This window comes from Rhinolophus ferrumequinum, chromosome 10 (genome assembly GCF_004115265.2).
Source record: "Rhinolophus ferrumequinum isolate MPI-CBG mRhiFer1 chromosome 10, mRhiFer1_v1.p, whole genome shotgun sequence".
Lineage (NCBI taxonomy): Eukaryota > Metazoa > Chordata > Mammalia > Chiroptera > Rhinolophidae > Rhinolophus > Rhinolophus ferrumequinum.
In genome coordinates this window covers 15,212,949-15,240,797 of record NC_046293.1, presented here as the reverse complement: position 1 = coordinate 15,240,797, position 27,849 = coordinate 15,212,949, and the positions used below count along the sequence as shown (strand labels likewise).

Sequence of the window (27,849 nt, the reverse complement as noted above, 5' to 3'; positions counted from 1 at the left end):
CAGTTAAAAATAATTGAAAAAGAGTTTTTACAATCCTCTCACAATTATGCAAGAAGAAAGAGAGCGCAACAATAGTTGTGTACAGGTATTTCAGTTACTGGCCCAACTTTGGATCCTTTTAATAGCTTTTAAAGGTTACTACAGGTTTAAAGCTTACTGTATGAATGAATAAATGCCTTTATATTTTCTCTGCAAGTCACACCAAAGCATGTCATAACCCAGAGTTTAGATTACTCTCTAAACTTTCTATTTCCTCTTCTATTTCCATTCAAAATAGATCTTTTCTAGCCATAAGTAGCCATTTTAATTTTTCTATAATGATACTAATCTCTAGATACTTTCTGCTAAGGCAAGATACCTTTCCAATATTTCCGAAATACTAAGTCCTCATTGAAAGGATCATGTTTCATTATAATTTATTAAGGTATTGGACAGACAGTATGGCAAAAATCATGGGGATATATATCTTCTACTTTCCATGCATATACTATTTCCTCTATAACTTCTACTCACATTAATTAAATAGCTTTCAAAAATAATAAAGCACTTGGTGAAGTGCTATTTACTTAGCATCCACTATGGCATGCTACAAATGAAACTACAACTTTGATGCTAGAATGCTAGAATGCTAGAATGAAAACACAACTTTGTCCTCAAGAAGTTTATATCCTCTTAAAGAAATGTGCTACATTTATGCAAAAAGCTCTCATGACTGTCCAGATGTAAAGAATGTCATAAGTATCAATAAAGTGTTGCAGGAATTCAGAGGAGAAAAGGATCACCTCAGATTGGGGAAAACTACAAATTTTGTGTTGGAAAAAAGGATGCTGGGTAGACTTCAAGGAGGGGAGGGGAATGACGTAAGGAAGAAAAGAGAAAAATCACAAGCTTGTATAAGAATCAGGAAATGGCTGAGTTTGGATGGAGTATAAGGTACAGAAAGTGGGGAGCAGAAAGTGGACCGTGACAAGGTAAGTTTCTGGTGACTGCAGGAGGCATAAGTACCAGACTAAACCTTTGAGTTCATTAAGTAATAAAGACTTACTCAGGGTGACTCCAAAAAATAAAGTCAATTAGGAGAAAAGAAAGCTCTGGGCTTGTTTACTTTGTCTTTTTGTTTTTTTTTTTTTTTTTTTTTTGAGGGATGGAGAGGTGAGAGGGGAAAATCCATATTTATTTTAGATATCAGAAATCTGCAAATTTTATCAGGACTAAAAGAAAGGTACGAGTAGCACACTGAATGAATGTTGAGTCTCAGTACATGTACCAAAGCTGACAGGACATCAGGAGAGCTGTTCAAAGTCATTTCTGAATATCCAAAATCCTAAGTGAGAAGTTAGGGGAGACTTTCCTCTATGTCCAATTCTTTGAGAGCCATATAATAATACATGGGCTCTATAACCAAAGCCGATAGCTGCCATCAAATTCTCTTTTTATCTCTGAAGACTGCTAAGTGTTTCCTATAGAGTTCAGGATAGGCATCTCAGCAGGATGAATGCGGTCTTGGGATTTAAATGTGCAGGCTCCTAATCTTTGTATTCAGAATACCACTGAACACTAGGCTTACAACTGCTGATTTTATGAGGCCCCCTAGTGGTCATAATGCAGACACTTTAGAAATCCGAACACTGACTCTTCAGAAAAACCTTTATTAAATTAGCTATAGAATCAGTCAGTAGCTATGATTCTAGTACCAATTCTAGTGTGGGGTTGGAAGGGCTGTGGGTTCCCACACCACCAAGCAATTCTTTAACACTAGCTGGGTGTCCTACCATTCAACTCAATTCTGCCACTATATACGTGAGACAGCACCAGATTCCACAGGTTAAGGGCTCAGTCTTGTAAGCCTATTCCCCTGCCACTGGGATACCAATAACAATTTCGAGTTGTCTCTTGGGCTTCTGGTCGAATGGCTACAAATCAGAGGTTCCCACAAACCCCTCTGTGGGTTTAATTTGCTAGAGTGGCTCACAAAACTCAGAGAAACATGTTACTAGATTAACAGTTTATTATAAAAAAGAATATATATAACAGGAACAGCCAGATGGAAGCAATGCACAGGGCAGGATATGGGGAAAAGGTGCAGGGCTTCCACGCCCTCTCCAAGTACAAAACGCTTCCCAAGTCTCTATGTGTTCACCAACTCCTAAGCTCTCCCAACCCCATCCTTTTGGGGTTTTTTGGAGGCTTCATTATATAGGCATGATTGATTAAATCACTGGCCACTGCTGATTGATTCAACCTCCAGCCCTTCTCCACTCCCCAGACATCACGGGTGGCACTGAAAGATCTAACCTTCTATTCTTGGTTGGTTCTCCTGGCAACCAGCCCCCATCCTTAGGTGTTTTCCAAAAGTCACCTCATTAATATAAATCCAGTTGTGGTGAGAAGGGGCTTGTTATTCATAACAAGGTATCCTGTTTCACCTTTATGGCTCTAAAGCAATTTCAGAAACTAAGGACAAGGTATTATGACAATATATTATTACAGAAGATGCTCCCATTGCTCTTATTGCTCAGAAAATTCCCAGGGGTTTGGGAGCTGTCAGCCAGGAAACTTGGATGAAGACCAAATATATATGAAAAATATATTCTGACCTGAATGACCAAATATATATTTCTTATAAATCACAGTATCACAGTAGCCCATTAAAAATAACATCTTTTTAGGGAGATAAATGATACAGATGAAATGTATAAAATCCTATTTTATACATCTTGAATTATTTTGAGCCAACTTTCGGAAGACAAGTAAGGCGCAGAAAAGCCTAAGCAATATTTAATAATAAAATTATTTTTCAAAATTATGCTCTCTGATGGTATCATTCCATTACACTTTATTTCTTGATCCAGGTAAGCTACGAATATATCATATATAACACTCAAAAATGGAAAGCTTTAGATGGTAACACATTATGATTAAGTCTTTTATAAGGAACATTTGTCACTTGTATAATTTTTAAAAATAAAATTTGAAAAGTCAGCACACGTTATTTTCCTCAAAAGTGATTTATCTTTGGGAATCTATAATACTTAGGTATGTAACATTATAACATTGTCATATTTATTATGATAACATTCTTCAATGGTATTCTCTTTCTTACTTTCTTACCACTATTGCTTTAACAGAGGAGACACTGGTATTTAGCAAGCAGCTAAGAAATATGTTACCAATGACTGCACGGTTACCTAAGTACTGAAGTCTGCAAATAATATACTTTTTTTTTTTTTTAATGTATGTAAAAGAACCCATCTCGGAACCACCACCATCCCTTCATCCCCATCCCCAGCTGCACCCTCAATGTTCCTGGCCAAACCCACAGAATTTCTGTCCTCTTAATAATATCAGGAAGAAACCCTTCACCCTCTTCTGGTCCTTCCTTCTTCTCCCTTACCTCCTCCTCAAAGTGGAAGGGATTTATCTAATTGGTAAGACTAGACTATGTCTAACTCATCCCTTTTTCTTTTGGGATCCAGACTACTGACGACAGTCTCCCTTCCCCAATAGTTAGCAGCCTGCAGCTGCGGGGGTAAGGCCTACAAATTGTCCAGCTGTCTGCCTGGGGGTGGGTGAATAAGTTTAACAGAGCAGGAGAACAAGATTAAGTCACATTCCCTACTACTACTAGCCACAAACTAGTATTTCAATCCCGGACTTCAGCATCAATTTCTAAATTGGATAGTAATTCCGAGGAAAAAAGGATGACCAATTATCACCCTATAAATATACATTGGAGCAGATTATCCCTTTAATAACATAACTCTAATTTTCTTTGATTGAGAGAGAAATTGAGGATTACGCCAAATATACTTGCTTTTTTTTTTGATTGAGAGAGAAATGGAGGATTATGCCAAATATACTTGAATTTACATCATTCCTTGTACATTTCACAACAACAATAACTCAAGATCTACAAGAATAACATCTTACATTTAGGCCATTGATTATTATTTTTTACTTTACTTCAAGTGGAAACATCTTATCTTCTAAATGAGAAGAATATTCCTTGAACATATACATTGAGTCTTACTGAATATTGTTTTTATGCTACTCAATAAATAAGGTAATTTTATATATTAAATGAAGCCTCCATTGCTACCTCCAAAAGTAAAAAATTCCTGCCTTTGTTAGGTTAAAGCCCTTTCTCTAGTTCAAAAACACATATCTAAGACTCTTCTTCAAACCAAATGTACTTTAGATTCAGTCTAAAATATACCATATATCTGCCTAGAATCCATGAAAATATATGAGGATATGTGAATAAATTCTTCTGGCTTGGCTTATCAACTATCTTCTTTTTCTTTTATTACTGTGGGTTTCTAGTTTCTTTTAATTTTTTTTAAATTTGGCATCTTAAAAAAATGAACCACACCCAACTTTTAACACTAAACCAATTCTCACAAATCATATTCACTTACACTGACAGTAGTCCAGAGTATAAATATGCATGGAAACAATTCATTAGATTCTATAAATACTGTCTGTGATAGACTGTCACTATCATCAGGAATCACACATATAAGATGTTTAAACAATTGAAATGAAATGTATAAAATGTTAAACAATTCATTTTATGATGTTTAAACAATTCATGTTAAACAATTCATTTTATTGTTTAAAACTCTGTGATAGACTGTCACTATCATCAGGAATCACACATATAAGATGACTGCAGTATCACACAGCATTCAGGTTTATTTTCATGGTGACTTCTTTTTTTTCTTTTTGTTAATTGCCATGTTGGTTTCTGATGGGAGGGAAATCGCTCAGTTTCAAGCACTATCATAACCTTGTGTTCTGGGATAGGAGTATAATGCACGTATCAGAACACCCTAGGTTGACTCCTCACTGGCTACACATTTAGAGGAAAGGGCAGAAGTCACAGAATAGGACAGACCCGTGTTCAACTTCTTACCAGCAGTGGGTAACAAACATAATCCGTGAGATCCTCAGTTTTTTTATCTGAAATTAGAGATGATAAACCTTATCTTATAGAGTTTTAAACTCTATTAAGAAGAGAAAAAATATGTGAGGAAAAAAATATATGAGAAGCAGAATGCATAGTAGGTGTACAACAAATGGCAGTTATTGCTCTAATCAGTCTCAACCACAGTTCTAATAAGGATGAAGGCCACCACAGATTCACAGCATTGCTGTTACAATATTTATTTAAAGAAACTCTGAATAACACATTATGTTTAGTTTCAAGTCAACTTACCAAGACAGGAGTACAAACCCTGACTTATCCAAGCTAATATGGCAAGAGTTATAAGGTCACCAAAACTAGCAGCGATGGGTGTAGCAACATTATCAGGGTTTATACCAGTCTTCTTTGAACCAACGATAACCCCAACCATTATTATTCCTAGAAGAAAGAAACCTCATTACATTTATGCTATGATTTTAAAGACTATCAATCCCCCCAAGTACTGAAATATATAGGCTAAACAAACAGCGTATCAGTTCCAGTGAGACTGCTTAGACAAGCTGACTAAAGCAAACAAAACATTTTATGTTAATGCTTTGGCAAAACACCTTTCAACAAATTGAAAATTCAAGGAATCATAGAAGATTTGAGAAGTTCAATATTGCATTTAGAGATCCGAAAACTTACTGTAAAATAACACTAAAGCTAAAGGTTCAAATTTGGTAACGTGTGCCATTTCGTAACCTCTGTGTGTTATCAAACTCAAAGATTTTATTTTAACCCTCAAATAAACAATGAAAATGTCAAAGAAAGGTAAGTCATATTTATATGCATAGCAATTGGGAAGAAAACCAATAAAAACAGATTTGTTTACATAGTGGTAGCCAGAACTGCTTGTTTCATTTTATTGTTTAAGAATGTTGAAATGGTAAGAGGAGAGAAGTAATTAAATTTTGAACACCAGGCCAGAACGTAAGAAGCTGTCTTTGTAAAGGATATTCTTTAAACTCAAAGCTTTTTTGTGTTTTACCTCTTATAATAATTTATTTGAGCCAAACTAATACAATATGGTGGGAACAAGATGTCAAATGTTTCCTAAACCCAAAGTTTCTGTCTAGGAACCTACAACTGAAGAATAGAAGGTGAAAATGTGGCTCTGTACTTATACTTTTAAATCCTTATTTTCCTGAATCATAGAAATGGGAGAAAAAGAATACTTATATCCATATCTAATTGTATAGATTCTCTCTCACGCCAACATACTCATTAAGAGGATGCAGTAGAGAGACAATTTAAGATGAGTTTACTGATGTGCTAATAAAAATCAGTTTGGAAGCCTAAATACGACTATTAAAGAAACACAATCTCACAGCATTTTTAGACTGAAAATGACTCTGATGATTTTATTCTAGCGAACTCATTTTATAGATGATAAAACTAAGGTCCTGAGAGGGGTTTAAATTCCTGCCTAAGGTCACATAGATTGTAAGTAACTCTAGTCCAGTGTTTTTTTCTACTACCTCATTAAAGACAAAATTACTAAAAGTAAAATTTTTGTCTTGCTTCAAACAATGTCTCTCACATCTAATATTACTGGAGGCTTTTTCAATCTATGGACTTACCTTTCCCATAATATCATTGAGGAACAAAAAAAAGCAATGGCAGAAAAATTTTTTAAATGTATTATGTAATAATCAATCAACATGTGATCATATAGAATTCGTTTTTCAAAATCAGAACGTTTGCAGATCGATATGGAAAGTTCTATGACAGAATGCCATCTACATCATTTTAGCTGGAAAAAAAAATATTTTGCCATCATAGACCAATGGAAAGAGCTGGGAGTCAGGAAACAGGTTTTAATTATGATTTTTCTATGAACAAGCTGATGAAATTGGACAAGTTACCTTGCCTGAGTCAGTTTTGTCACCTACAAAAGGTGGTTAATACTATCTGCTCTACATATGTTAAAGGTCAAGTTATCATAAAATTAGAACACACATTATTCAAAGTAAGAAGTATCAAACAAATATATTTTAAAAATATGAAATTTTATGGTTTCAAAATTCTAGACAATTTAAATACTTGCTAGACTGAATTGTTTAAAACAGTTCTTAAGTGAAACAAAATTAGAAAGAAAGCCAAAGCAAATGCACCTAACTAGAGTGCTAATGCTTTAACATTTTTTTTTTTACCAGAAATTTATTTTCTAATAGCTTCACATCACTCTGTTTTGGCCACTGTTGACTCCATTCAATTCTAGTAACTTTATATACAGTCATATGCTGCTTAACAACAGAGATACAATCTGAGAAATGCATGGCAATTTCGTCACTGTGCGAACATCACAGAGGGCACTTACACAAACCTAGCTGACATTGCCTAATCCACACTGAGGCCAAATCATACAGCCTATTGCTCCTAGGCTACGAGCCTGTACATCATGTTACCATGCAACACAGCATGAGATTCAATCCATCACAAGACAAAATGATTCAGTTGAGACACAGTAAACATGAGATGTATAAGGCTGCTGCCCACGTAACACATCATACTATTTTAGAGCAATTCTTTTAATAAGTAGAATACACTCCAAAATAATGATAAATGGTATAGTAAATACATAAATCAGTAACGTAGTTGTTTATTTTCAAGTATTATGTACTATACATCACTGTATGTGCTATACTTTTCTATGACTGGCAGAGCAGTAGGTTTGTTTATACCAGCATAACCTCAGACATGTGCTAAGACATTACAATGTCTGTGACTTCACTAGGCAATAGGAATTTTCATCCCCATGATCTTATGGGACCACCATCATATGTGTGGTCCAGCGTTGACCAAAATGTCATTATACAGCACATGACTATAGTATAGACAAGGAACTACCCAGAATAATATGTAAGAACTAAAACAAAATGCTTGAAAATATTTAAAAATCAAGTCTTAATGATAATTAAATTCTCTAAATTCTGGGAAAGAACGCAGCCAAAAAGTTAGCTTCATTATAGGATCATCTGACATAAGAATCTTCTATTTTTATCTTTACTGGTGATGTAAGGGTTAGAAGATAGCAACTGTAAAATACAAAGAACCAAGTCTTTATGATTCCACAATAATCAAGTTCTCTAGTGTAAAGTTGATATTAATAAATATAAAAAAATGATATCCCAACTGAAAATTTCTAATGTAGTTAATGTTTGAAAACATCTGGTTCTTTCAAATTCTATAGCCAACAATCTGCTGTGTTAAGCATCTGGTTATATTTGTATTGCCACAGAGATAGTGAAGAATTTCTTTTGAAATCTGAAACTTGAAAAAATTTTAACAGAGAGACTGCTTTTGGAACTCAGAATTCCTGGAAACCATGTTACTCAACTGACAAGCCAGTAACTCCTCTGGCTGATTTCCAGAAAGGAGTTTCTCTCAACTAACAACAGAAACAAATGAATATTTAGGCTATCTTCCTGATCTTGATCTTGTTTGGGAACTGTACCAGTGTACCTAAGGCCAGGAGTCAACTCAGAAAGTCTGTTCTACACTAAAGTACACATATAATAAGTATATCTGAAATAAGATATTTTAAAGGTTTGTACATAACATTTCCGTTTTGTGTGTGTGTGTGTGTGTGTTTTTAATGAACAAGGACCATTTAAATAAAAATAGGCATCATTTTGGGAAAGAAACCATTTGAAAGTAAAAAACACAAAAATAACTGTAGAGTAGACATTTGTAAATGTACTTACCCTGCAGAAGAGACGCAATGAAGGCAGTTGCTACACTGCTAGAGCACAAAAGTATGGAATGATCAAGGTAGTATTTTCCCTCCGGAATCCAGCCCAATATAACTGCTGCCACAGCTGCTAGAAATCCAACTACTGTTGCTTGAACCTAAAAATTTTTAAATAAAATCCAATGGAATAATTCATTTTGAAAGCACATTTTTAAATCTAATTATGTAAATATGTATACAAGAAGTCAGAAGAAAGTATTATATATGGTAACTGAGCTGCCTTACCTTTTAAAGAAGCAAAACCATATTTTGGTTTTAATATTCTATAAGGTGGTAGGTTCTCAAACTGCCCTTATTTGGTGGCAACAGGTACAAAATAGGGTCCACCAGGAATCTGTTTTTAACAAGCACCTCAAGTGACTTTGATGATATAATCCACAAATCATCTAAGAAACTACCACCCTTAAGATTGAAAAGTACCCAATCCACAACACTGACGTCTGATGCTAGAGCAGTGTTGGCAAGAGACTGGATTTTATAATCCAATGGTAAGAGTTTGACCCTTGGCTATACCACTTAATCCTGTGGCAAATTATTTAAATTCATTCATTCAACATGTATTCATTTAGAATCCATTATGTACCAGGCGCTCTGCTGTTGGGCTATAATGTGGTCAGAAGCGATTTATTCCCTGCTCTGAGACAGCTCCTGATTGGTTGGAGAGACAGACGTTAAATAATAACCTCATATATAATCACAATTATGATTAATGCTATATAAAAACTTTAGCTCCTAATCTGAAAAATGACAACGATAATATTGAACTTGAAAGGATTAATTTGAGATTGAAATGGACTACATAAACATATAAAGTGCTTCCCACAGTGGTGCCACAAAGCAACACTCAAGAAAACAAACAAACAAACAAACAAAAAACCCAGCAACTAAAAAATAAACACTGACTGTGAATTCTCAGAATCATTTTAGTAGATGTCAGAACTAAAAGAAAACCCTAAAGGAACAATCTACTTCACCAATTCTTAATTGTGTTTGTGTCATGGACTCCTTTGGTGATCTGGAGAAAATTTTAGACAGATTCTTTTCTCTACAGACACATTCAATATTTTTGGTAGTATTTCTGGGTGTCACTGACTCTTTGAAGTTGATCCATGTACTGGAATCCAGGGCTCTGGGTAAAAAACTCCAAATAGTCTAATCCTATCACATAGCAACTTAATGGAAGAGCCACATTGCTTAGATTCTGGCCCCATTATCTTTCATTACAGCTCCTGTTGACGTCGCCCCGGGGTTCAGAGCTGAGCTGCAAACTGTCAGCATCACTATGGCTGTACCAGTTGTTAAAATATGTCAGCATTTTCACACTGGTTAGTAAATAATATGAATATGTAAAAGCAGTACAATTAATTAATAATGTAAATTCTAGCACTGTGATTCCAAGGTTTTTCTTGAAAATAAAACACAGAACTAGGGAGCCCTGGATTTTACACAGCTTTTATCTCTTGGAAATAAAATACAGAGCTAGGGAGCCTATGGCAGACATATATATATATATATATATATATATATATATATATATATATATATATATACAGAGAGAGAGAGAGAGAGAGAGAGAGAGAGAGAGAGAGAGAGAGAGAAATGGAAGCACACAGCTGAGATGAGGAAGGCCTATTCTGTAAATCTGCAAAAGAAATGCCTAACTGTATTCAAGAAAAGAGCAAAGTCTGGGTCAAGGAGAAGGGGGACGGGGCAAGGAGAAGCCGGGGCCATAGCCCTAACTAGATGTGAGTGCAGGGCATATCCCTCCTGGTGAGGTAATGGTTCTTCAATGGGATCAGAAACTTGGCTTTATCTGACAATTTGCACACTAGACAAGGCGGCCACCCTGCACACTTGTGAAGAAATCCGTAGCAGGTAATCTGCTTTGCATCTCATTTCATGGCCAGGAAAGCACCCACCCCAGCTAGTGAGAACATGTGCCTCCTCTGTCCTTCCCACCCTCATAGCCGGCTACAGTCAGAAGAGCTTTTGCTAGCCCTAAGCGCATCCCTTCTTCACAAGGTTTAGCAGATAAAGCCTCAGAGTACCCCTCCCCCACCTTTCCTTCTCCCTCTGCTTTTGTCCACAGGTAACTGGGCTCCAACCAGTTGCTGTCTCACTGGCTGGAACCACCTGTGTCCTGATGGGCCTGTATGGGGTGCCCTGTTTCTCAGGCATCCTTGGGGGAGTAAGACAGACACAGACTTTGGGCCACAGCAGCCAGGATCAGTGAGCTCCCAGCGATCTCTGGCTCCCAAACTCACCAACAGTTGCAGGGAGAGAGGATGACAAGGGAAGGACTGAGACTAAGAGTGGAAGGAAAAATTAAAAGCTGAAAGGAAATTATTAGAATGATTTGATGAATGATTTATACTACAACAATTTACTTGGTAAGAGTTTAGGATATTTAAAAAATAAAATAGAATAATATATTTTTAAATTTTTATCTATGGATTAATTTATAGTAGTCTACTGGTTGGTATATATTTTGATTATTACCCCTGCTAAGATTTGTACAGTTTCAAGCTGAAAAGGATCATCGATATCTCTAATGCAATACTGTGACTTAGAAGAGAAAAATGAAGCCAGAAAGGTCAAGTTAACAAAGGTTATACAGCTGGTTCATGTCAGAGCTAACACTAGATACCAGATTTTCTTATTTCTAACCCTGTGGTTTTAGAAGTAGTTGTACAGATATTTTTTCCAAAAATTCCCTTATTTCTTTGCCTTTGAAATGCAATCTATGAAATTACTTTTCTGCAACCATCTTCTCAAGAAAATAAGTAAGCATTTCCTAAACTCATACTTGCTAAAGTTACTAGGGGGCTGCAGTCTTGCCTTGGGGATAGATACAAGAAGGTGGTGGGAGAGGAAGAGATATTCACATGAGACCAGAAAGGACTGCAGATAATCAATATAATCCATGGTTTCATGTATATGCAACTGACAATTTAATGTGTTTATTTATATTAACACCAGCAACACTGACAAATTAAGGACAACTTAGCTTAAATAAACATCTGACCATAACATACAAAAAAGAGATAAGTTTAATTAGAGGATTTACATTAAAAATCAAAGTAGAAAAATAGCACCTAAGCAATGAAATGCTAAATATTTATTTATACAGATATAACTCAAATTCTGGCTCTATTACACACTTATAATAGAAAATATTTTGTATATTATATATTTTTCATGTTTAGAAGATTATGATCAGTTTCTAGACAAAGAAAACTTTCATAAATCAGGGGTATCTATTTATTTTATCACTTTGTCATAGTACTAAATTGTTTTGGGTCCCCTGAAACAATTAAATGGTAGACTTAATAACACTAAAATTTATTTCATTCTTACAGGTAACACCCAAGATCTGTAAATAAACACGTGTATCACTTACCTGTTTTAAAGCCAAGTTGCCAATTATTAGGTTCCACTTTTCAATGGGTGAATCCATCTTCCCAATATTTACCTGTTAAGGTGGATATTTTCATGTATCACTGAATAATTTATAAGCTCTCTATTGTATTTTAAACCCAAAGATAATTCTTTAGTAAATGCGATGAGCTCACATTGCACTTTAAATATAATTCTGAATTCACTACCAGTCTTGTATCTCACAGTGAGCTTGCATGAGATGTTTAAGAAATTGTTTTTGCTTAATTACTAGGTTACAAGAACTAGTGGGCTAGTTAGCACTGTACATGTTGGTGTCATTCTAACATGCCAAATTTTGTGTATTGAGGCCCAATATAAATATATAATTTTGAGTTCCTAGCATTAGTTCTACATCATGAAACTAATGTCATTTGAAGAATTATTGACTAAAAAACCCAGATGTAAACAAATCATTCATATGTACATAATTTGTATTTGACTCGTGACTAAAACTGTTAGCAATAAAAAATTCATTCAGTTCACATATGAAGTTTGATCATGTATTTCACTATTAAAGTTACTGTGTTTCCCTGGAAATAAGACCGGGTCTTATACTAATTTTTGCTCCAAAAGATGCAGTAGGGCTTATGTTCAGGGGATGTCATCCTGAAAAATCGTGCTAAGGCTTATTTTCCGGTTACATCTTATTTTCGGGAAAACATGGTATACATCTTTCTAAAACATGGAAGAATACTCTCCAAAAAATACTACTACTATTCATATATTCAATTGTGGTATAAGCTAAATCATACTTCTCAACCACTTAGGATTCAAAACATGTATATCCAAATCTGGAAAGTTTTTCTAATGCAGTATTTTGGAAAACAATGAGCAATCATTATTTAAAAAAATATACTAATTGAGCCAGGTTTCTATTATTCATCATCTACTTGGTCGTGGAAAATAGCTGAATGGGTAAAGGGGGAAATATATGAGTTATTATTTATGGGTATTTTTAACCATGGACAAGCTAGAGTTTAGCTCATTGGCTTCAGACCATTAGGTTAAGTACTACATCAACATTTCCAGTATCAGTCTAGAAAACAGATTCTGTTCTCTAACCTCACTCTTAATTGTAGCCTCAAAGTATCCAGCAAATGCAAATATTAAGATTTTCAGTGTTTTGGATAATTATTCATGCTGTCTTTATTTGAATACTTCTGTCCGAAGCCTGGAAATCTAAATTATTGATGAAATTTGTGTTTGGACCTCTAGTAACTTGTGTCTTTGCTCAAATGAGTATTAAGTTACAAGCAATGTTTAGAGTGAAACTTTCTCAGGTTTAGTGTCCAAGAAATAGGTATGAGACACTGGAAACTACAAGACATTGTTAAAGAAATTAAAGAAGACACAAAGAAATGGAAAGATATTCTGTATTCATGGACTGGAAGAATTAACATTGTTAAAATGTCCATATTACCTAAAGCAACCTACAGATTCAATGCAAACACTATCAAAATACTTCAACAAAGTTAGTTTTTAAAAAGTAAGATAATTTCATACACCAGTAACTACTTTAAAAACAATAATAAATGTTTATATTCCCACTGCCTGGCTTTGTCAAATATTAAAATTTTACCATATTTAGTATATCAATATATCATATATATGTTTGATATTATTATATTGTCCCATGGTATCTGAGGCTCTATTTATATTTCTGCAATTTTTTTTCCACTGGGTTCTTTATGTTGGATAATTTCTATCGATCTATATTCAAGTTCACAAATTCTTTCTTCTGCTGTCACCAATGTGGTACATTTGATTCTTTGTTTACAGTTTCCATTACTCTTTTAAGATTCCCCATCTGTTCACGCATCAAGACATGTTTGTTTAATTCTTTGAACATTTTTTCCATTAGTTCTCTGAATATATTTATATTAGTTGCTTTGAAAGATTTTCTTAAATCCAAATCTGGGCCCATTGTGAGTCACTTTCCAATGGCTATATATGAATCACACTTTTCCTGAATATAAACCACACTTTTGTGTTTCTTTCCACAGTGATTTTTGGTTGAAAACTAGACAGTATAATAATGTGTATAATGTTGTGCTCTTCTGTGGATTATTGGATTTCCTTTGTAATGAGCAATTAATTTGCACAGACTCAAATTATAGTCTCTTTTCTCTCCCACAGTGTTCAACAGACAATATCTCTGCTTGGTTCTCAGCTACCAACTATTGCTTTTTACCCTAGCCCTTTGGAGATATCTTTTTTCCCCCCCCTTCCTTCCCTCCCCCCCCCCCCCCCCCCCCCCGCAAAGTTAAAGCCGTTGCTTCTCAGTCTAGTTGTGTAGGACACAGCTCCCTGGCTGGTATTATGAGCCTTGCGCTCCCCTCACAAGGCTGAGGCAGTTGGTCACCAGTCAACGGTGGGCCGCTCACAGCAGCTCACGGCAGCTCACGCCAACCTCCAGCAGCTCACAGCAGCCCAGATCCAGGGAGAGCTGTTGTTCACAATCTTAGCTGTAGAGGGCGCAGCTCACTGGTCCATGTGGGAATTCAACCGGCCACCTCGGCGTTATGGGGAGCACGGCGCTCCAACCACCTGAGCCACCGGGCCTGCCTGGGGGGATCTCTTTTGTATCTGTGCAGTTTAATGGACAGCCAAAGATTTGGGCAGAATTAATACTCAGATTCTGGAGCTCCTAATCTCTGCAATGCTCTTTCATCTGGGATGTCCCCATAAATTTGCACCTGTTCTGTCAGGCCCAAACTCTGTTTACCTGATAACTCAAACCAATAAAACTAAACTTTCTGCCACTATAGCTATGCTCAAAACACAAAGTACTTAGTCAAAAACGCAAAAACTCACAGATTTTAGCTGGTGTTTTGTCTTTAAAGTATAGGCCCCTGTCACAAATCCGCTTTTTTTTTTTTTTTTTGCCAGACTCCCTGACCTCTGCCATTTCAAGCTGGTAAGACTATAGGTTTTCTGCCTGCCACATGAGATTCAGAGATTGGGGAACTCCTTCACGCAAAAATGCCATAGAAGTTGCAATTCTTACCCACTGAAGTTATGGTCTTTAAGGGTAAATTCTAGTTTCTACCTGCATTTGATCACTTTCCATGGCCTTCAAATAGTATTTCTAGATTTCGTAATTTTTCTTTTCTGGGAAGGTTCACTCAACCACTTCATTCTGTCATTAACTAGAACAGGGAACCCTAATATATATTTTGTATATGCTTGAAATATTGTATAATAAAACATAGCATACTAAAATAACACACTCACGCACCCTAATATCTTTCTGGATGTATAGGGGTGATGCATATGCTCATAATCTTGAGTGTGGTGTTTGGCATTTAGTAAAGGCTCAAATGTATATTTTTTTTAATTAATGAATTAAAAAGGTAGAACGTTACAAAATAATTTCAGAGAATCAAGAATTCTCTGAGAAGAGGTTTGAGGCAACAGAAATCAGTTTTGCCTAGATGGAAAAGTGTTCATCAAAGTGTGCTAAATGATTGGCTTCTGAGAAATAGTTTTAGAAACTTTTTTTTTTTAAAGAAATACTGTATTTAGGATAATAGATACCATTTTTGACTCTTTTACATCTAGTATTCAGAGGCAGAAAATTTTAGACCTCAGGTAACAGAACTTAAAGCCAACAATTTGTAGAACCACTGTACTTGGCTTATTTTCCAATTATATACTACTGTTATGCATCTATAACAATATCTACTATAATATATATCTATTGTTGTAAAGATAAAATCCAGGAAGAAATTATTCAAGTTAATCATCATACTTTTAGAAATATATTTTGACTCAAGAGGGCAAGATAAAGTTGATTTCGATTTATCATTATTAAATTTCCCTTGTTAAAATAGGAAACGTTTTTTATCTGTGAAATTTAATCTTTAACTTTATAGAACAACAAGTTTTAAAGACAATTGACCTTCAAAAAATTGAGTGAGTAGGCTATATTTGATATCTTGTGTTTTAAGTTCTCTATCATTATAACTTTCCAGGGCCTTCCTTATAATCCTATAAGCTCATTTATCCTGCTTCTCCTGCAGATAATCATAAAAATGAGAAAAGATCCTTTATGGAGCAAAAAGATGAAAGTGATCATAGACTGCCCTTCTATAGCTACAATGATTTCTAGTCCTACTTTTAAAGTGAAAATTAATACTACATAGGGAAATTGTAAAATTTTAAAAAGAATTACTTTTTGCACATAGATGAAAAAACTGACTTTCAAATAATGCTTGTTTTAAGTTAAAAGAAAAAAAACCTTACACTCATTCACCCCTCTCCCTGGAACCAGAGAGTACTGTTAGGAATCAAATACAGCAGTCCCAATTAGAGACAATAGGCAACTACATTAAGATGGTGGCAGGTGGGGCAAAGAGAAAGGAAGGATTTCACTGGTAGAAAAGATAGTCTAGACAGTCACTGGATGGAGAGGTGGCATGAGGAGATTGGCAATTTTAATAAACTGATAAAAAATATAGATAAAAGAGTATGGTTGGAGGAAGAGAAAATGAGCTTAGTTTTGAATGTAGTGAGTACTGCAGACAACTGAAAATTCAACTCTGAAAAGAGACTGGAAACTTGGATCTGAGAATCAGCCATGTGAAGTGGTGGATTACATAAAATAGCTGACGAGAACATGTAGAACAAGGTACTAAAACTTGAACATTTCACTGTGACGTTTGTCTATAGTCGAATAATAGTTCCACGCCACTGACTGCGGCGTTCGACTTTACACCACAAGCTCAGTGTCCCAGAAAGGAAGTTCAGGAAAGCAGATGTACATTTTTTTTATATTTTTGTGTTTTTCAAGAATGAATAACAATAGGAAATGTTTATACTTTAAAGTAATCATTTATTCTAATAAAATGTAGCATCTTAACTGTATATACTCAAAAATATAAATACTGTAATTATTTTCTGTGGATATTTGACACATTTTGGAGAACAAACTTGTAATCAATTAACAGTGAAAAGGTTAAGAAAGACTCAAATCAAGAGGATGAGCAAAAACAAAAACAAAAAAAAAATAGACTAAGAAGCAGCAATGAAAGAGGTGGGAAAATGAGGAGAGTGTGGGGTCTCAAAGTTGAGGGTAATAAAAATTTCAAGTAGTGAATCATCAGTGAAAAATCTATAGAAGGTGAGACTTTGGGGATTTTGCTATTAAGAAGTCATTAGCACAGAGTTGCTTTAACAGTGGGCAGAGTATCAAAACTGGAATACAGCTGACAATGACTCTAGCATTCTATAAGAATAGCAGTACTCTGCCTAGCAAACTTAGTTTTGAGATCAAACTCTCAAAACAATTAACACCACAAACTAGATAAATGTACCACGTTGTCAAAGCTTGATGCCACAACTGACTACTTTCCAGCTACTAATATGTTTACTTTTACTTGTCTAAAATCCAGAGAAAATTTCAAGTGGCTACTACCAGTCTTTAATTTTAGCGAATCCATCAGTCAGTTCTGTCATCTCTCTCTGAAAATGAATTCTGGACTCCAGCTATATCTCACTGCATCCCCTGCTATCACCCTGATAGAAGCCCAAATCTTCTCTGGGCTGTATCACTGCAACAGACTCGCATCTTGTCTCCCTGCTTCAGTCCTGGGCCCCCGGAGCCTTGTCTCAATACAACAATCCAAATAATCTGTTTAAATTATCTGTCAGATCACATCCTTCCTTCGTTCCTAAGCTTCCAGTGGCTTCCCATTTCACACAAGAGCCAAAGGCCTTGCAATGGCCCACCAGGTAATCTCATCGCCCTGTGATCTACTCCCTCTCTCACTTGGTTCCAGCCCTATTGGCCTCCGTGCTGTTCATCTAGCACAGTGGGTCTCAAATTTTGATGTGTATCAGAATGGTCTGGAGAGCTTGTTAAGATACAGATTGCTGAACCACACCCCCAGAGTTTCTGATTCGGGAGCTTTGCAATAGGGCTGATAATTTGCATTTCTAACAAGTTGCTGACTCAGCTGATCAGCACACCACAGTTGAGAACCATTGAGCTAATATATCAACAACAGTCTGTCTCTGGCCCTTGGCACTGCCTGAGACATCCCTATGTCAAATAGTGTCAAAAAATAGAAGTAAACAAATTAGTATCTGGAAAAGTAGTAACTCATGGCAACAAGCTATGATAACATGGTATAGTCATCTAATTTATGAAGTCTTAATTGCTTAGAGAACTAGATAATTCCTTCAGTTTATGGCTCAAATATCTTACAATCAGTGACAATTCTTGACTTATGGAAGACACAACTCCACCTCAACCTTCCCACAGAAAGGCCCAGCTAGATCACCCTGCAGTGAAGACCCTCCCATGTGCTTGATAAGCTCCTCCCATGTGCTGAGCTTTTAATCAGCTTTGGCATTTCCCTCTCTTAAATATGAACAGAAAACTAAACATAACCAGACGGTTGATGAAAATGTTTAATATAAAATGTAGATGCTACAACAAATAAACTAAAGTTCAAGTAAAAATATTAAGATTAAGTTCACTTTTTTTCAGTTTTAATGGTAATGGGTAATCAAATTACACAGAATTTAATTTACTTTAATATTATTTTTTTAATCAGATTCCCAACATCCTGGCAAATTTTAAAATGAATTGGTTTGTTTAATCTATTATTTGAATCTAGACAAGTGCTAGATAATGCTCAAGAATGCTGCTTGTAGAAATATTAGGTTGGTGCAAAAGTAACTGCGGTTTTTGCAATTTTTCTTTTAAACTGCAATTACTTTTGCATCACCCTATTTCTTTGAGGTAGGCTGGCCAAAATTTCAGTTTTCCTGGCAGTGTTATCGAGTTGTTTAAATGCTTGTGTGCTTAACTATATTTATCAGAACAAAGTTCATTTTCCAACAAAATGAAACTACAGCTACCTTTTAAATCTCATTCTAATAACCTTCTCTCTTAAACATTGCCACTTTTACTTCTCAAGACCTCTTCTTTATTCTCCTCTCCTTCCAAAAAAACCTCTTGAATTGACTTCAAACCTAGGTGATCCATCAATTCTTAAAACATAATGCAAGTGTAGATCCTGGGAAAAGATGGCAGATGGAACACATGTATATAATTTCACTAACTCTGAAAACCTTAGTAAAACTACATAACAGTTTGTTTTGTTTCTTAAGACAAAAGCTAACGGTATACTAGGCACACATTCCAGCTGAATGCCAAATGGCCAAGTGTTCAAATCAATATTCAATGACACCAAATGTCACCATTATACAACGAACTTCTGGGATACTAGAATAAATGTGAAATTCAATCAAATTTTTAAAATTCCATTACAATTTTGTTATTTAACGTTTTAGAAATAATTTCTTAACATTGAAAGCTTCTAGATTGATCCTGTGATCACTATACTTCATTACCTGTAATACTATATAGATGCTCATTTTCAAGAAATGTCATTAGAGAATCAAGATTGCTTTTCACTAGTTTTGCCAGTCTCGATACTACTGAGAATGATGGTTACCAAACTATTAGGCTTTCTTTCCTCTCATATAAGATTTGTTAAGATAAAAGGCTTGCTTCCTCTTTAATTCCCAGGTTTGAAGATTTAGTTGATAATGATGATGCAATTTCACTGAAAAATTTCATAAACTAAAGCTTTGTACACTGCTTGATGATGATACTTTCTAAATATTTTCAAATGAGTCCAAGATGGTTGCCCTAACATATATTTTTTTATTTTAATATTTTTACACATACTTATCGCTTCACATGATCAATTGAGAAAAAATTGTCTTTAAACCTTGGATCTGAAAGTCTAACAATGGAGAGATGGAACTTGCTTCCAAGACGATGACAGCAACAACAACAACAACAACAACAACAACAACAACAAAAACCCACCAGAATTTCCACCGCTATCTCAGCTTTTATTGCATCATGCTAATTTCAATATCTTCTCCACAGTAGAATGACAGGGCTTTTATAGAAGATATCATGTAAGAGTTACTTTTACACCTCAAGGGACATCTATCTAGTTACTTAAAAAGGCTCCAAGGAAAAAACACTTTTTCAGTAAGGAACCACTAGCTATTAGTAAATCCTATTATTGTTACCTTCAGAGTACAATATTAAGGCCATTTTGTGGAAGTAATCCTTTTTAATATATGATTTCTTTTCCATCTTGTTTTAATATATTGTAGAAATACATCACAAGGCAGCTTCAAAATCTCTTCTATGTCTTGCAATTTTTCTTAGGCCAAAAGAAGTTTTCACTCCTCAAATTTAGAATCAGTAGTACTCTAACTCTGGTGAGAGGGGTCCCAGCTCTGAGATCCATGACTTAGAGGGCCCTCCTTTGGCCCTCCTTTAGCTATGCCCCACCCACAGGGTGAGGAGTACATAGGGCCCAAGGTGTGTGTCCACTCAAAGCCTGTGCCTTCTCCTCTCCTAGGCCGTGTTCCAGGTACCTGGGACCATAAACTTCCCTGACCAAATGGCCTGGAGCCCAGTGCCTGGACTCTTCCTGAAGTCAGGCCTCCCGAAGGTAGACCATGCCACCAATGGGTGCATGGCCAACCCAAGGAGTACTCAAGGGTGGCCATTCACTGGGGTTATAGAAGGAGCTTGGACATGGGGCCTGAAGTATGTGTGAGGTCTTTCCAAGGGCAGGACATAGGGCCAAGGGTGGGGAGGAAGGGGGACAGGCCTCAGACCAGGGGTTGGCTCTCTCTACAACACGATGTTCCAAAATCGAACCCAAGAAATCCAAGAATTCATTGGACTTCCAGGTCTTCAAAACGATATATTTGCCAAAGTAGAAAGACAGATATATTCCTCTTAATCTGTAAGATTGTATCATTTGAAACTACATAGACATATGTTATATGGGCGTCTGGTTTGGGGCCTCCATTTGTATTCCTGCCCCAGGCCCACCTGTCAAAGTGAATCTGTGTAGAATGCTTGTAAGTATTCGACACTATTATACTGACATGGTAACATTGATGAGATACAACAGTAACCTGGAATGGTCTTCCCGAATTTTGATATGGCTGACTCACTTTATTATTCGGGTTCCAACTTACACATCACCTCTCAGAGAAGGCTTCCCAAACCACTGAGTATAAAATAGCCGTCATGAATCACCACCCTTCATCACATTACCCTGTTTTGCTTTCTTTACTGCCCTTACTAAAGCATTTACATAAATTCCATGACAGTAGAAACCTGGCATGCCTTGTTATTCCGTTACAGACTAATGGATTCTTACTTTATGCCACATGTTATAATCTGTAACTATCATGTATTTTGTGGCTCAAATCATCCCCGATCTGGCTAGCCTCTAGTATGTTACCCTGTTTCCTTTTGTTATGTCCTATCTTTTTGTTTTGTTTTGTTTTTTAAGCATTTCTTTACTTTTTGGCACCACAAGATATTCCAGGGTCAGCTTATACTCAAGAAACCTTAGGGCACTCACAGTGGTCTAGGGGGCGGGGAGGAGAGGGCAGGAGGAGAAGAGAGTGTTGTCATCCACAACACAGTTGTTCAGCTTCCGAATCTTGGTTATCTTTAGACACACAATCTTTTCCCCTAATTCATAGATGAATTCATGTGCTGTAGCTTCTTTAAAGGAAAAGAAAATACCTCTTACACGAAAGGCACTGCAATCAGTAATACGCTCTGATGGCTTTGTTAATTTTTCGCTAATACTCAATGGGCCAATGGCTCATCCAAGTGGACCTGACAAGCCACGTGGTTTTAACCATAACACGGTCCCACAATGGGGAACACCCAAAGAATATTATAGTGAAAAAAAACACTGTCCTCTGTGGCTTCTGAAAATAACTCAGAATGCTACTAGTGGCAGTATTTTCAAAAATGTTTAACCTTTCTGGATGACTATTAAGCAATATGTAACGAAAGCCTCAAAAGTATGCATTTTTTTCTGAATGGTAGTCACAATCCTAGAATTTGCGGAAAGAAATAAGAATGCGAAACTGTATGTATAATAATATTCATTACAACATTGTTTATAATAGAAAAACATTAGAAAGAGCCTATATCCAATAATGGATGATGGATTAAACTGTGGTAGAACTACTGGGGGTGCCAAAAAAATGTATACAAGTGGACACTTTGGTCAGCGTTGCTCAAGCAGTAGTTCACCGTGATCAGAAGTGTCTGGATGCTGATGGTGACCACTTTGAGCACCTCTTGTAATTGCAGAAGTGACTTGTGTGACAAATGTGACTTGTATTCATCTTTTGTTATCGGTATATATTGAGTATTACAATTTTGATACAGTTTTCCTTTCTTAAAATGTGCATACATTTTTTTGGCACCCTCTGTATATACCAGAAAAGCACATAGACAATAAAATAATGGTATAGGTCTACATTTACTGATATGGAAAGATAATCACGGTATGTCTATATTCAGATGGATAGCCTGGATTATAAAAAAGAATAGTTATGATTCCAGTTCTTTTTCAGAATATACAGTATGTAGATAAATTATGACATACCTAACTATGTATAGTTAGCCATCCAAGTATAGAAGGATCTATACCAAAATATTAATCGTGATTATGTGTAGGTGAAGAATTTGGGATAGTTTTAAATTCTTTTCTTCATACTTTTCCCCCTCTTCTGCAGCTTTACAATAAGCATGCATGACTTTTATAATGACAAAAAGTTTAAATGCCAATCAACCAACCATTGAATCATAAAGAATCTCAATATCTGAGTTGTCCCATGTGTTAAGCACTGATGATAACTGCCAGAATGCCCTGGAATAAAAGGAGGGAAATATCCTACTACTACTTAGGATAAAGGAGGTCCTATAATTCTCTGATTAGACAACCCAGAGAACCCAGGGTATCTTATCAGGCATAACTACTTAGCACAGCCCTGAGGTCCAGAAATTTATCAGATAGAGGAAAAAAGTTTTTCCTGATACAAGTTCTCCGTAATACAGGGAAACAGCATTGGTAACATACATACTTTGAAGCAGGAAAAAGACTTACTGCAGTCGATAATCTAGATGCCAATGTCATTTCCAAGTTCCCTTTGAGACCAAGTAGTGCAGGAACTAAAATGAAAACTTCTGTTACTTTTTTGAACACCTCCCAGTGCTGTAAGAAAAAAAAAAAAAGAATTTTCTGACCCTCTTTAAAAAACATTTTAGAACAAAGATGTTTCTAAAAAATCTCAGCCTTTTTTCCAATGTTGCATTCGCATTTTGAATAATAAGACAAGTCATTTAATCAATGAACATTTAGCTTACCCTCATTCTCCAGCGCTCTGAAGCCTTGAGTTACTTTAGAAGATCTACTTAGTGTTAGGAGTGATAGTCACTATATCCCAAAATATATCTAACTTGATACACATCTCTGATACACTTAAATTTTACTTTATCTCTTATGATGCCAAAAGTCAGTGTAACTAGCGGTTAAGAGCGTAGACTAATCAGGTAACATGGGTTTGAATCTTGGTTCCAACACTAATTACAACCACCACACAGGAATATTACAGTAATATTACCTAATTTCACAAATGAAGAAATAAAGATTCAGAGAAGTTAAATGATTTTCCCAAGATCAAAATATGGGACTTAGAATTGACCTCAGGAGTTCTAAGTTATCCATGTTCTGGTCCCATTTTCAGGGCGTGAGGCAAAAGGTTGCAGAGCACAGGATCATAAAATGAGCACTAAATTGGAAATTAGAAAATTTGCGATTCCAGGCATGGATCTTTCATAAGTTGACTGTGTAATCTTGGATGAGTCACACATCTTTCTGATCTCAATTTCGTCAGCCATGAAATAAAGATATTATCTGCCCTGTCTAGCCCTTGGGGAAATACCATAATGAAAACAACAAATATTAAAGTACTTTATGAACTGAAAAGACCATAGAAATGACTTAATATCACAAAGTGCTGTTATTAAGAGACAAAGTTCCCAGTATGAGACTTTATGGTTTAATCATATTAATTTATGCCAAAAAATAATAAGAAACACAGTCATCATTAATACCAAGACAGGTGAGAAAAGCACACTTTAACTCCATCTGATAAATGAAAGAAAAATTAAATTTGTCCCCAAAGTTTCCCTAGAGGTTGTTCCAAATAGGTACAGAAGTAGGGCCTAAAGAGAATTTAGGAAATGTTTATCAGATCAGTCTTTGGTAAAACCCTGGCTCAAAGGATTCGCAAGGGAACCCCTCCAGAGTCAAACCAATTAAAAATGGGCCCAGCAGTTTCTTCTTTAACAAAGAGGCAACCACACAACCGGGAGAAGATATTTGCAAACAACACCTCCAATAAGGGGCTAATATCCAAAATATATATAAGGAACTCATACAATTCAACAACAAAAAAACAAACAATCCAATTAAAAAATGGGCAGAAGACCTGAACAGACACTTGTCCCAAGAAGACATACAAAGGGCTAACAGATACATAAAAAACACTTAACTTCACTAGCTGTTAGGGAAATGCAAATCAAAACCACAATGAGATACCACCTCACACCTGCTAGAATGGCTATTATCAATAAAACAAGTAATAACAGGTGTTGGAGAGGTTGTGGAGAAAAAGGAACCCTCATACACTGTTGGTGGGAATGCAGACTGGTGCAGCCGCAGCGGAAGGCAATGTGGAGGTTCCTCAAAAAGTTAAGAATAGAATTACCACATGGCCCAGCAATTCCTCTTCTGGGTATCTACCCCCAAAAAATCTGAAAACATTTATCTATAAAGTATAGGTACCCCTATGTTCACTGCAGTATTATTCATGGTGGTCAAGACATGGAAACAACCAAAGGTTCTTCGATAGACAACTGGCTAAAGAAGCTGTGATATATCTATATCTATATCTATATCTATATCTATATCTATATATCTATATCTATATCGATATTCTATATCTATAGATATATAGATACACAATGGGATATATAAGAAAAGATGAAATACTGCCATTTACAACATGGATGGATCTTGAGATTATTATGCTAAACCAAATAAGTCAGACAGAAAAAGTCGAGAACCAGATGACTTCACTCATATGTGAGATATAAAATTGAAAGTAACAAACGAACAAAACAAACAAACAAATAAAAACTCACAGATAAAGACAACAGTTTAGTGTTTACCAGAGGGTAAGGGTGGTGGTGGTAAGAAGAGGGTGAAGGGGGTCAAATATATGGACCCCCTTAGACAGAAGGAAAACTGACTCTCTGGTGAACACACAATGTAATATATAGAAGATGTATTAGGTTGGTGCAAAAGTAATTGCGGTTTAGGCTCAGTTGGTTAGAATGCAGTGCTCATAACACCAAGGTCGCTGGTTTGATTCCCACATGTGACAGTGAGCTGCACCCTCCACAACTAGATTGAAAACAACGACTTGACCTGGAGCTGATAGGTCCTGGAAAAACACACTGTCCCCAATATTCCCCAACAAAAATTAAAAAAACACACACGTAATTGTGGTTTAAAAGGTTAAAAATAATTGTAAAAACTGTAATTACTTTTGCACCAACCTAACATTATAGAATTGTACACTTGAAACCTATATAATTTAACTAACCAATGTCAACCCAGTAAATTACACTGATTTTTCAAATATTGAACTTGACTTCATCCCTAGAATAAACCTTAATTATTCATGGTGTATAATTCATTTTATATATTGCTGAATTCTATTTGCCAAAACTTTGTTAAGGATTTTTCTGTCTATATTCAGGAGAGATATTGGTCTGTAGCTTTTTTTTTTTTTTTTCAATTGCGTTGTCTTTGGTTGTGGTATCTCAGTAATACTAGCTTAAAATTAAATTGTAAAATTTATGTGAGTTGAGTTTTTATCATACTCCTTTATTATTCTTTTATTGTCTACAGTTTCTGTAGTGATATCCCTGCTCCTTTCTGGTATTGGTCACTTACTTACGTTTTCTCTCTTTTTTTCTTCATTATCAGTTTACTATAAATTTTCAATTTTATTGATATTTTCAAAGAACCAGTTATTTGGTTCATTGACTTTTTTCCTATTGTTTTCCTGCTTTTAATTTCATTGACTTTTATTTTTTTTGCTTTTATCTTTATTATTTCCTTTCTACTGCTTGCTTTGGCTTTATTTTGCTCAAATTTTTCTAAGATGGGAGCTTAGATTACTGATTTGAGATTTCTCCTCATTCTAATAGTCTATAAATTTCCTTATCTGTACTGCTTTACCTGTGACGCACAAATTTTGATGTTATACTTTCATTTTCATTTAGTTCAGTGTTGTTTTGTATTCTTCTAGAGACTTCCTCTTTCAACCACAGATTATCTAAAGGTATGTTTAGTTTCCAAATGTTTGGAAATTTTCCTGTTATCTGTCTGTTACTGATTTCTGGTTAGTTCCATTGTTGTTGTAGAACATAAGTTGAATGATTTCCGTACTTTAGATTCGTTGAGGTTTATTTGATGGCCCAGGATATGGCTATCTTGGTATAAGATCAATAATAGCTTGACAAATGCTATTTCTGTTTTAGTTGCTATGATCGTGTGATTTTTCTCCTTTAGCCTGTTAATATGGTGAATAACACTGATTTTCTATTATGATCCAGACTTGTATCCCTGAGATAAACCTAACTTGTATTTTGTTGTTTTGGGAGTGGTCTATAAATGTCAATTAGATCTTCGGTTAATGGCCTTACTGAGTTTTTCTATATCCTTGCTGATTTTCTATTTAGTTGTTCTATCAATTATTGAGAGAAGAGTTATATTATCCAACTATAATTGTGGATTTTTCGATTTCTCCTTTCAGTTCTCCTGGGGGCTGTCACTATCAGCTAACAGGATGAAAAATGCTGGCACTCTACCTGCCCTTCTCTGATACCATCCTGGATGAAGTGCTGTGGTACCTTGTTATAGGCCCTCCCCACCCCCAGCTTTACTGAGGTATAACTGACAAATCAAATTGTAATATATTTAAAGTGTAAAACATGATTTGATATAATATTCATTTAAAAAAGGATTCCCACCATTAAGGTAATTAACATGTCCCATCATGTCACACAGTTACCATTTTGGGTATGAGAATGCTTAAGATGGACTCTCAACAAATATCAGACATCAAGTGTACAATATTGTATTATCAACTATAGTCTCCAAGCTATCCATTAGAGCCTCAGAAGTCACTGATCTTGTAACTGAAGGACTGTACCCTGTTACCAACCTCTCCACCTAGACCCTAGCAACTACTATGCTACTGTTTCTATGAGTTTGACTTTTTTTTTTAATTCCACATATAAGTGGCAGTGTGCAATATTTGTTTTTCCCTATCTAGCATATTTCACTGAGCAAAATGCCCTCCAGTTTCAAACATGTTGTTTATTACAGCCTCCTGAGGTCGAATAATTATTGTCTCAAAGTTTTCTGTCTTGCTCTGTTGCTCCTTTCTTAGTCCTTTAGCTACAGAGCACAGGCTTTTGTTGTTGTTGTTATTATTGTTGCTTTTTTTCTTTAGATTTTGTTGGTTTGTTTTGTCTGCACCTATTAATATTTCCAGGTCACTGGCTTCTTTAGCTCCAAGTGTGGGATATGTGAAGCAAAAGAAAACCCAGAAAACTCACCACTGTTTTGTTCCTTAGGCCCCAAGAGGCCTAGCCATACTGTTTTCTTCATTCCACCTTTCAGAGTCTTCTTATGTTTATTTTATATAAAGTTTATTTTATGTAAAGGTTTTTTTAATACTTAATGAG

At 35.6% G+C, this 27,849-nt stretch overlaps 1 protein-coding gene across 3 annotated transcripts in view; it reads right to left on the bottom strand.

Annotated features, from left to right (window-relative positions):
* SLC41A2 (solute carrier family 41 member 2) overlaps window positions 1-27,849 on the bottom strand; it is a 100,140-nt gene that overhangs the window by 40,064 nt on the left and 32,227 nt on the right. For all 3 annotated transcript variants that reach the window (XM_033116850.1, XM_033116851.1, XM_033116849.1), the window contains 4 exons: window positions 23,129-23,236; window positions 12,124-12,195; window positions 8,677-8,821; window positions 5,219-5,365 (listed from right to left, as the gene is read on the bottom strand). In XM_033116850.1, coding sequence (XP_032972741.1) covers window positions 5,219-5,365; window positions 8,677-8,821; window positions 12,124-12,195; window positions 23,129-23,236 — 472 coding nt within the window. The remainder of the gene's footprint in view (window positions 1-5,218; window positions 5,366-8,676; window positions 8,822-12,123; window positions 12,196-23,128; window positions 23,237-27,849) is intronic.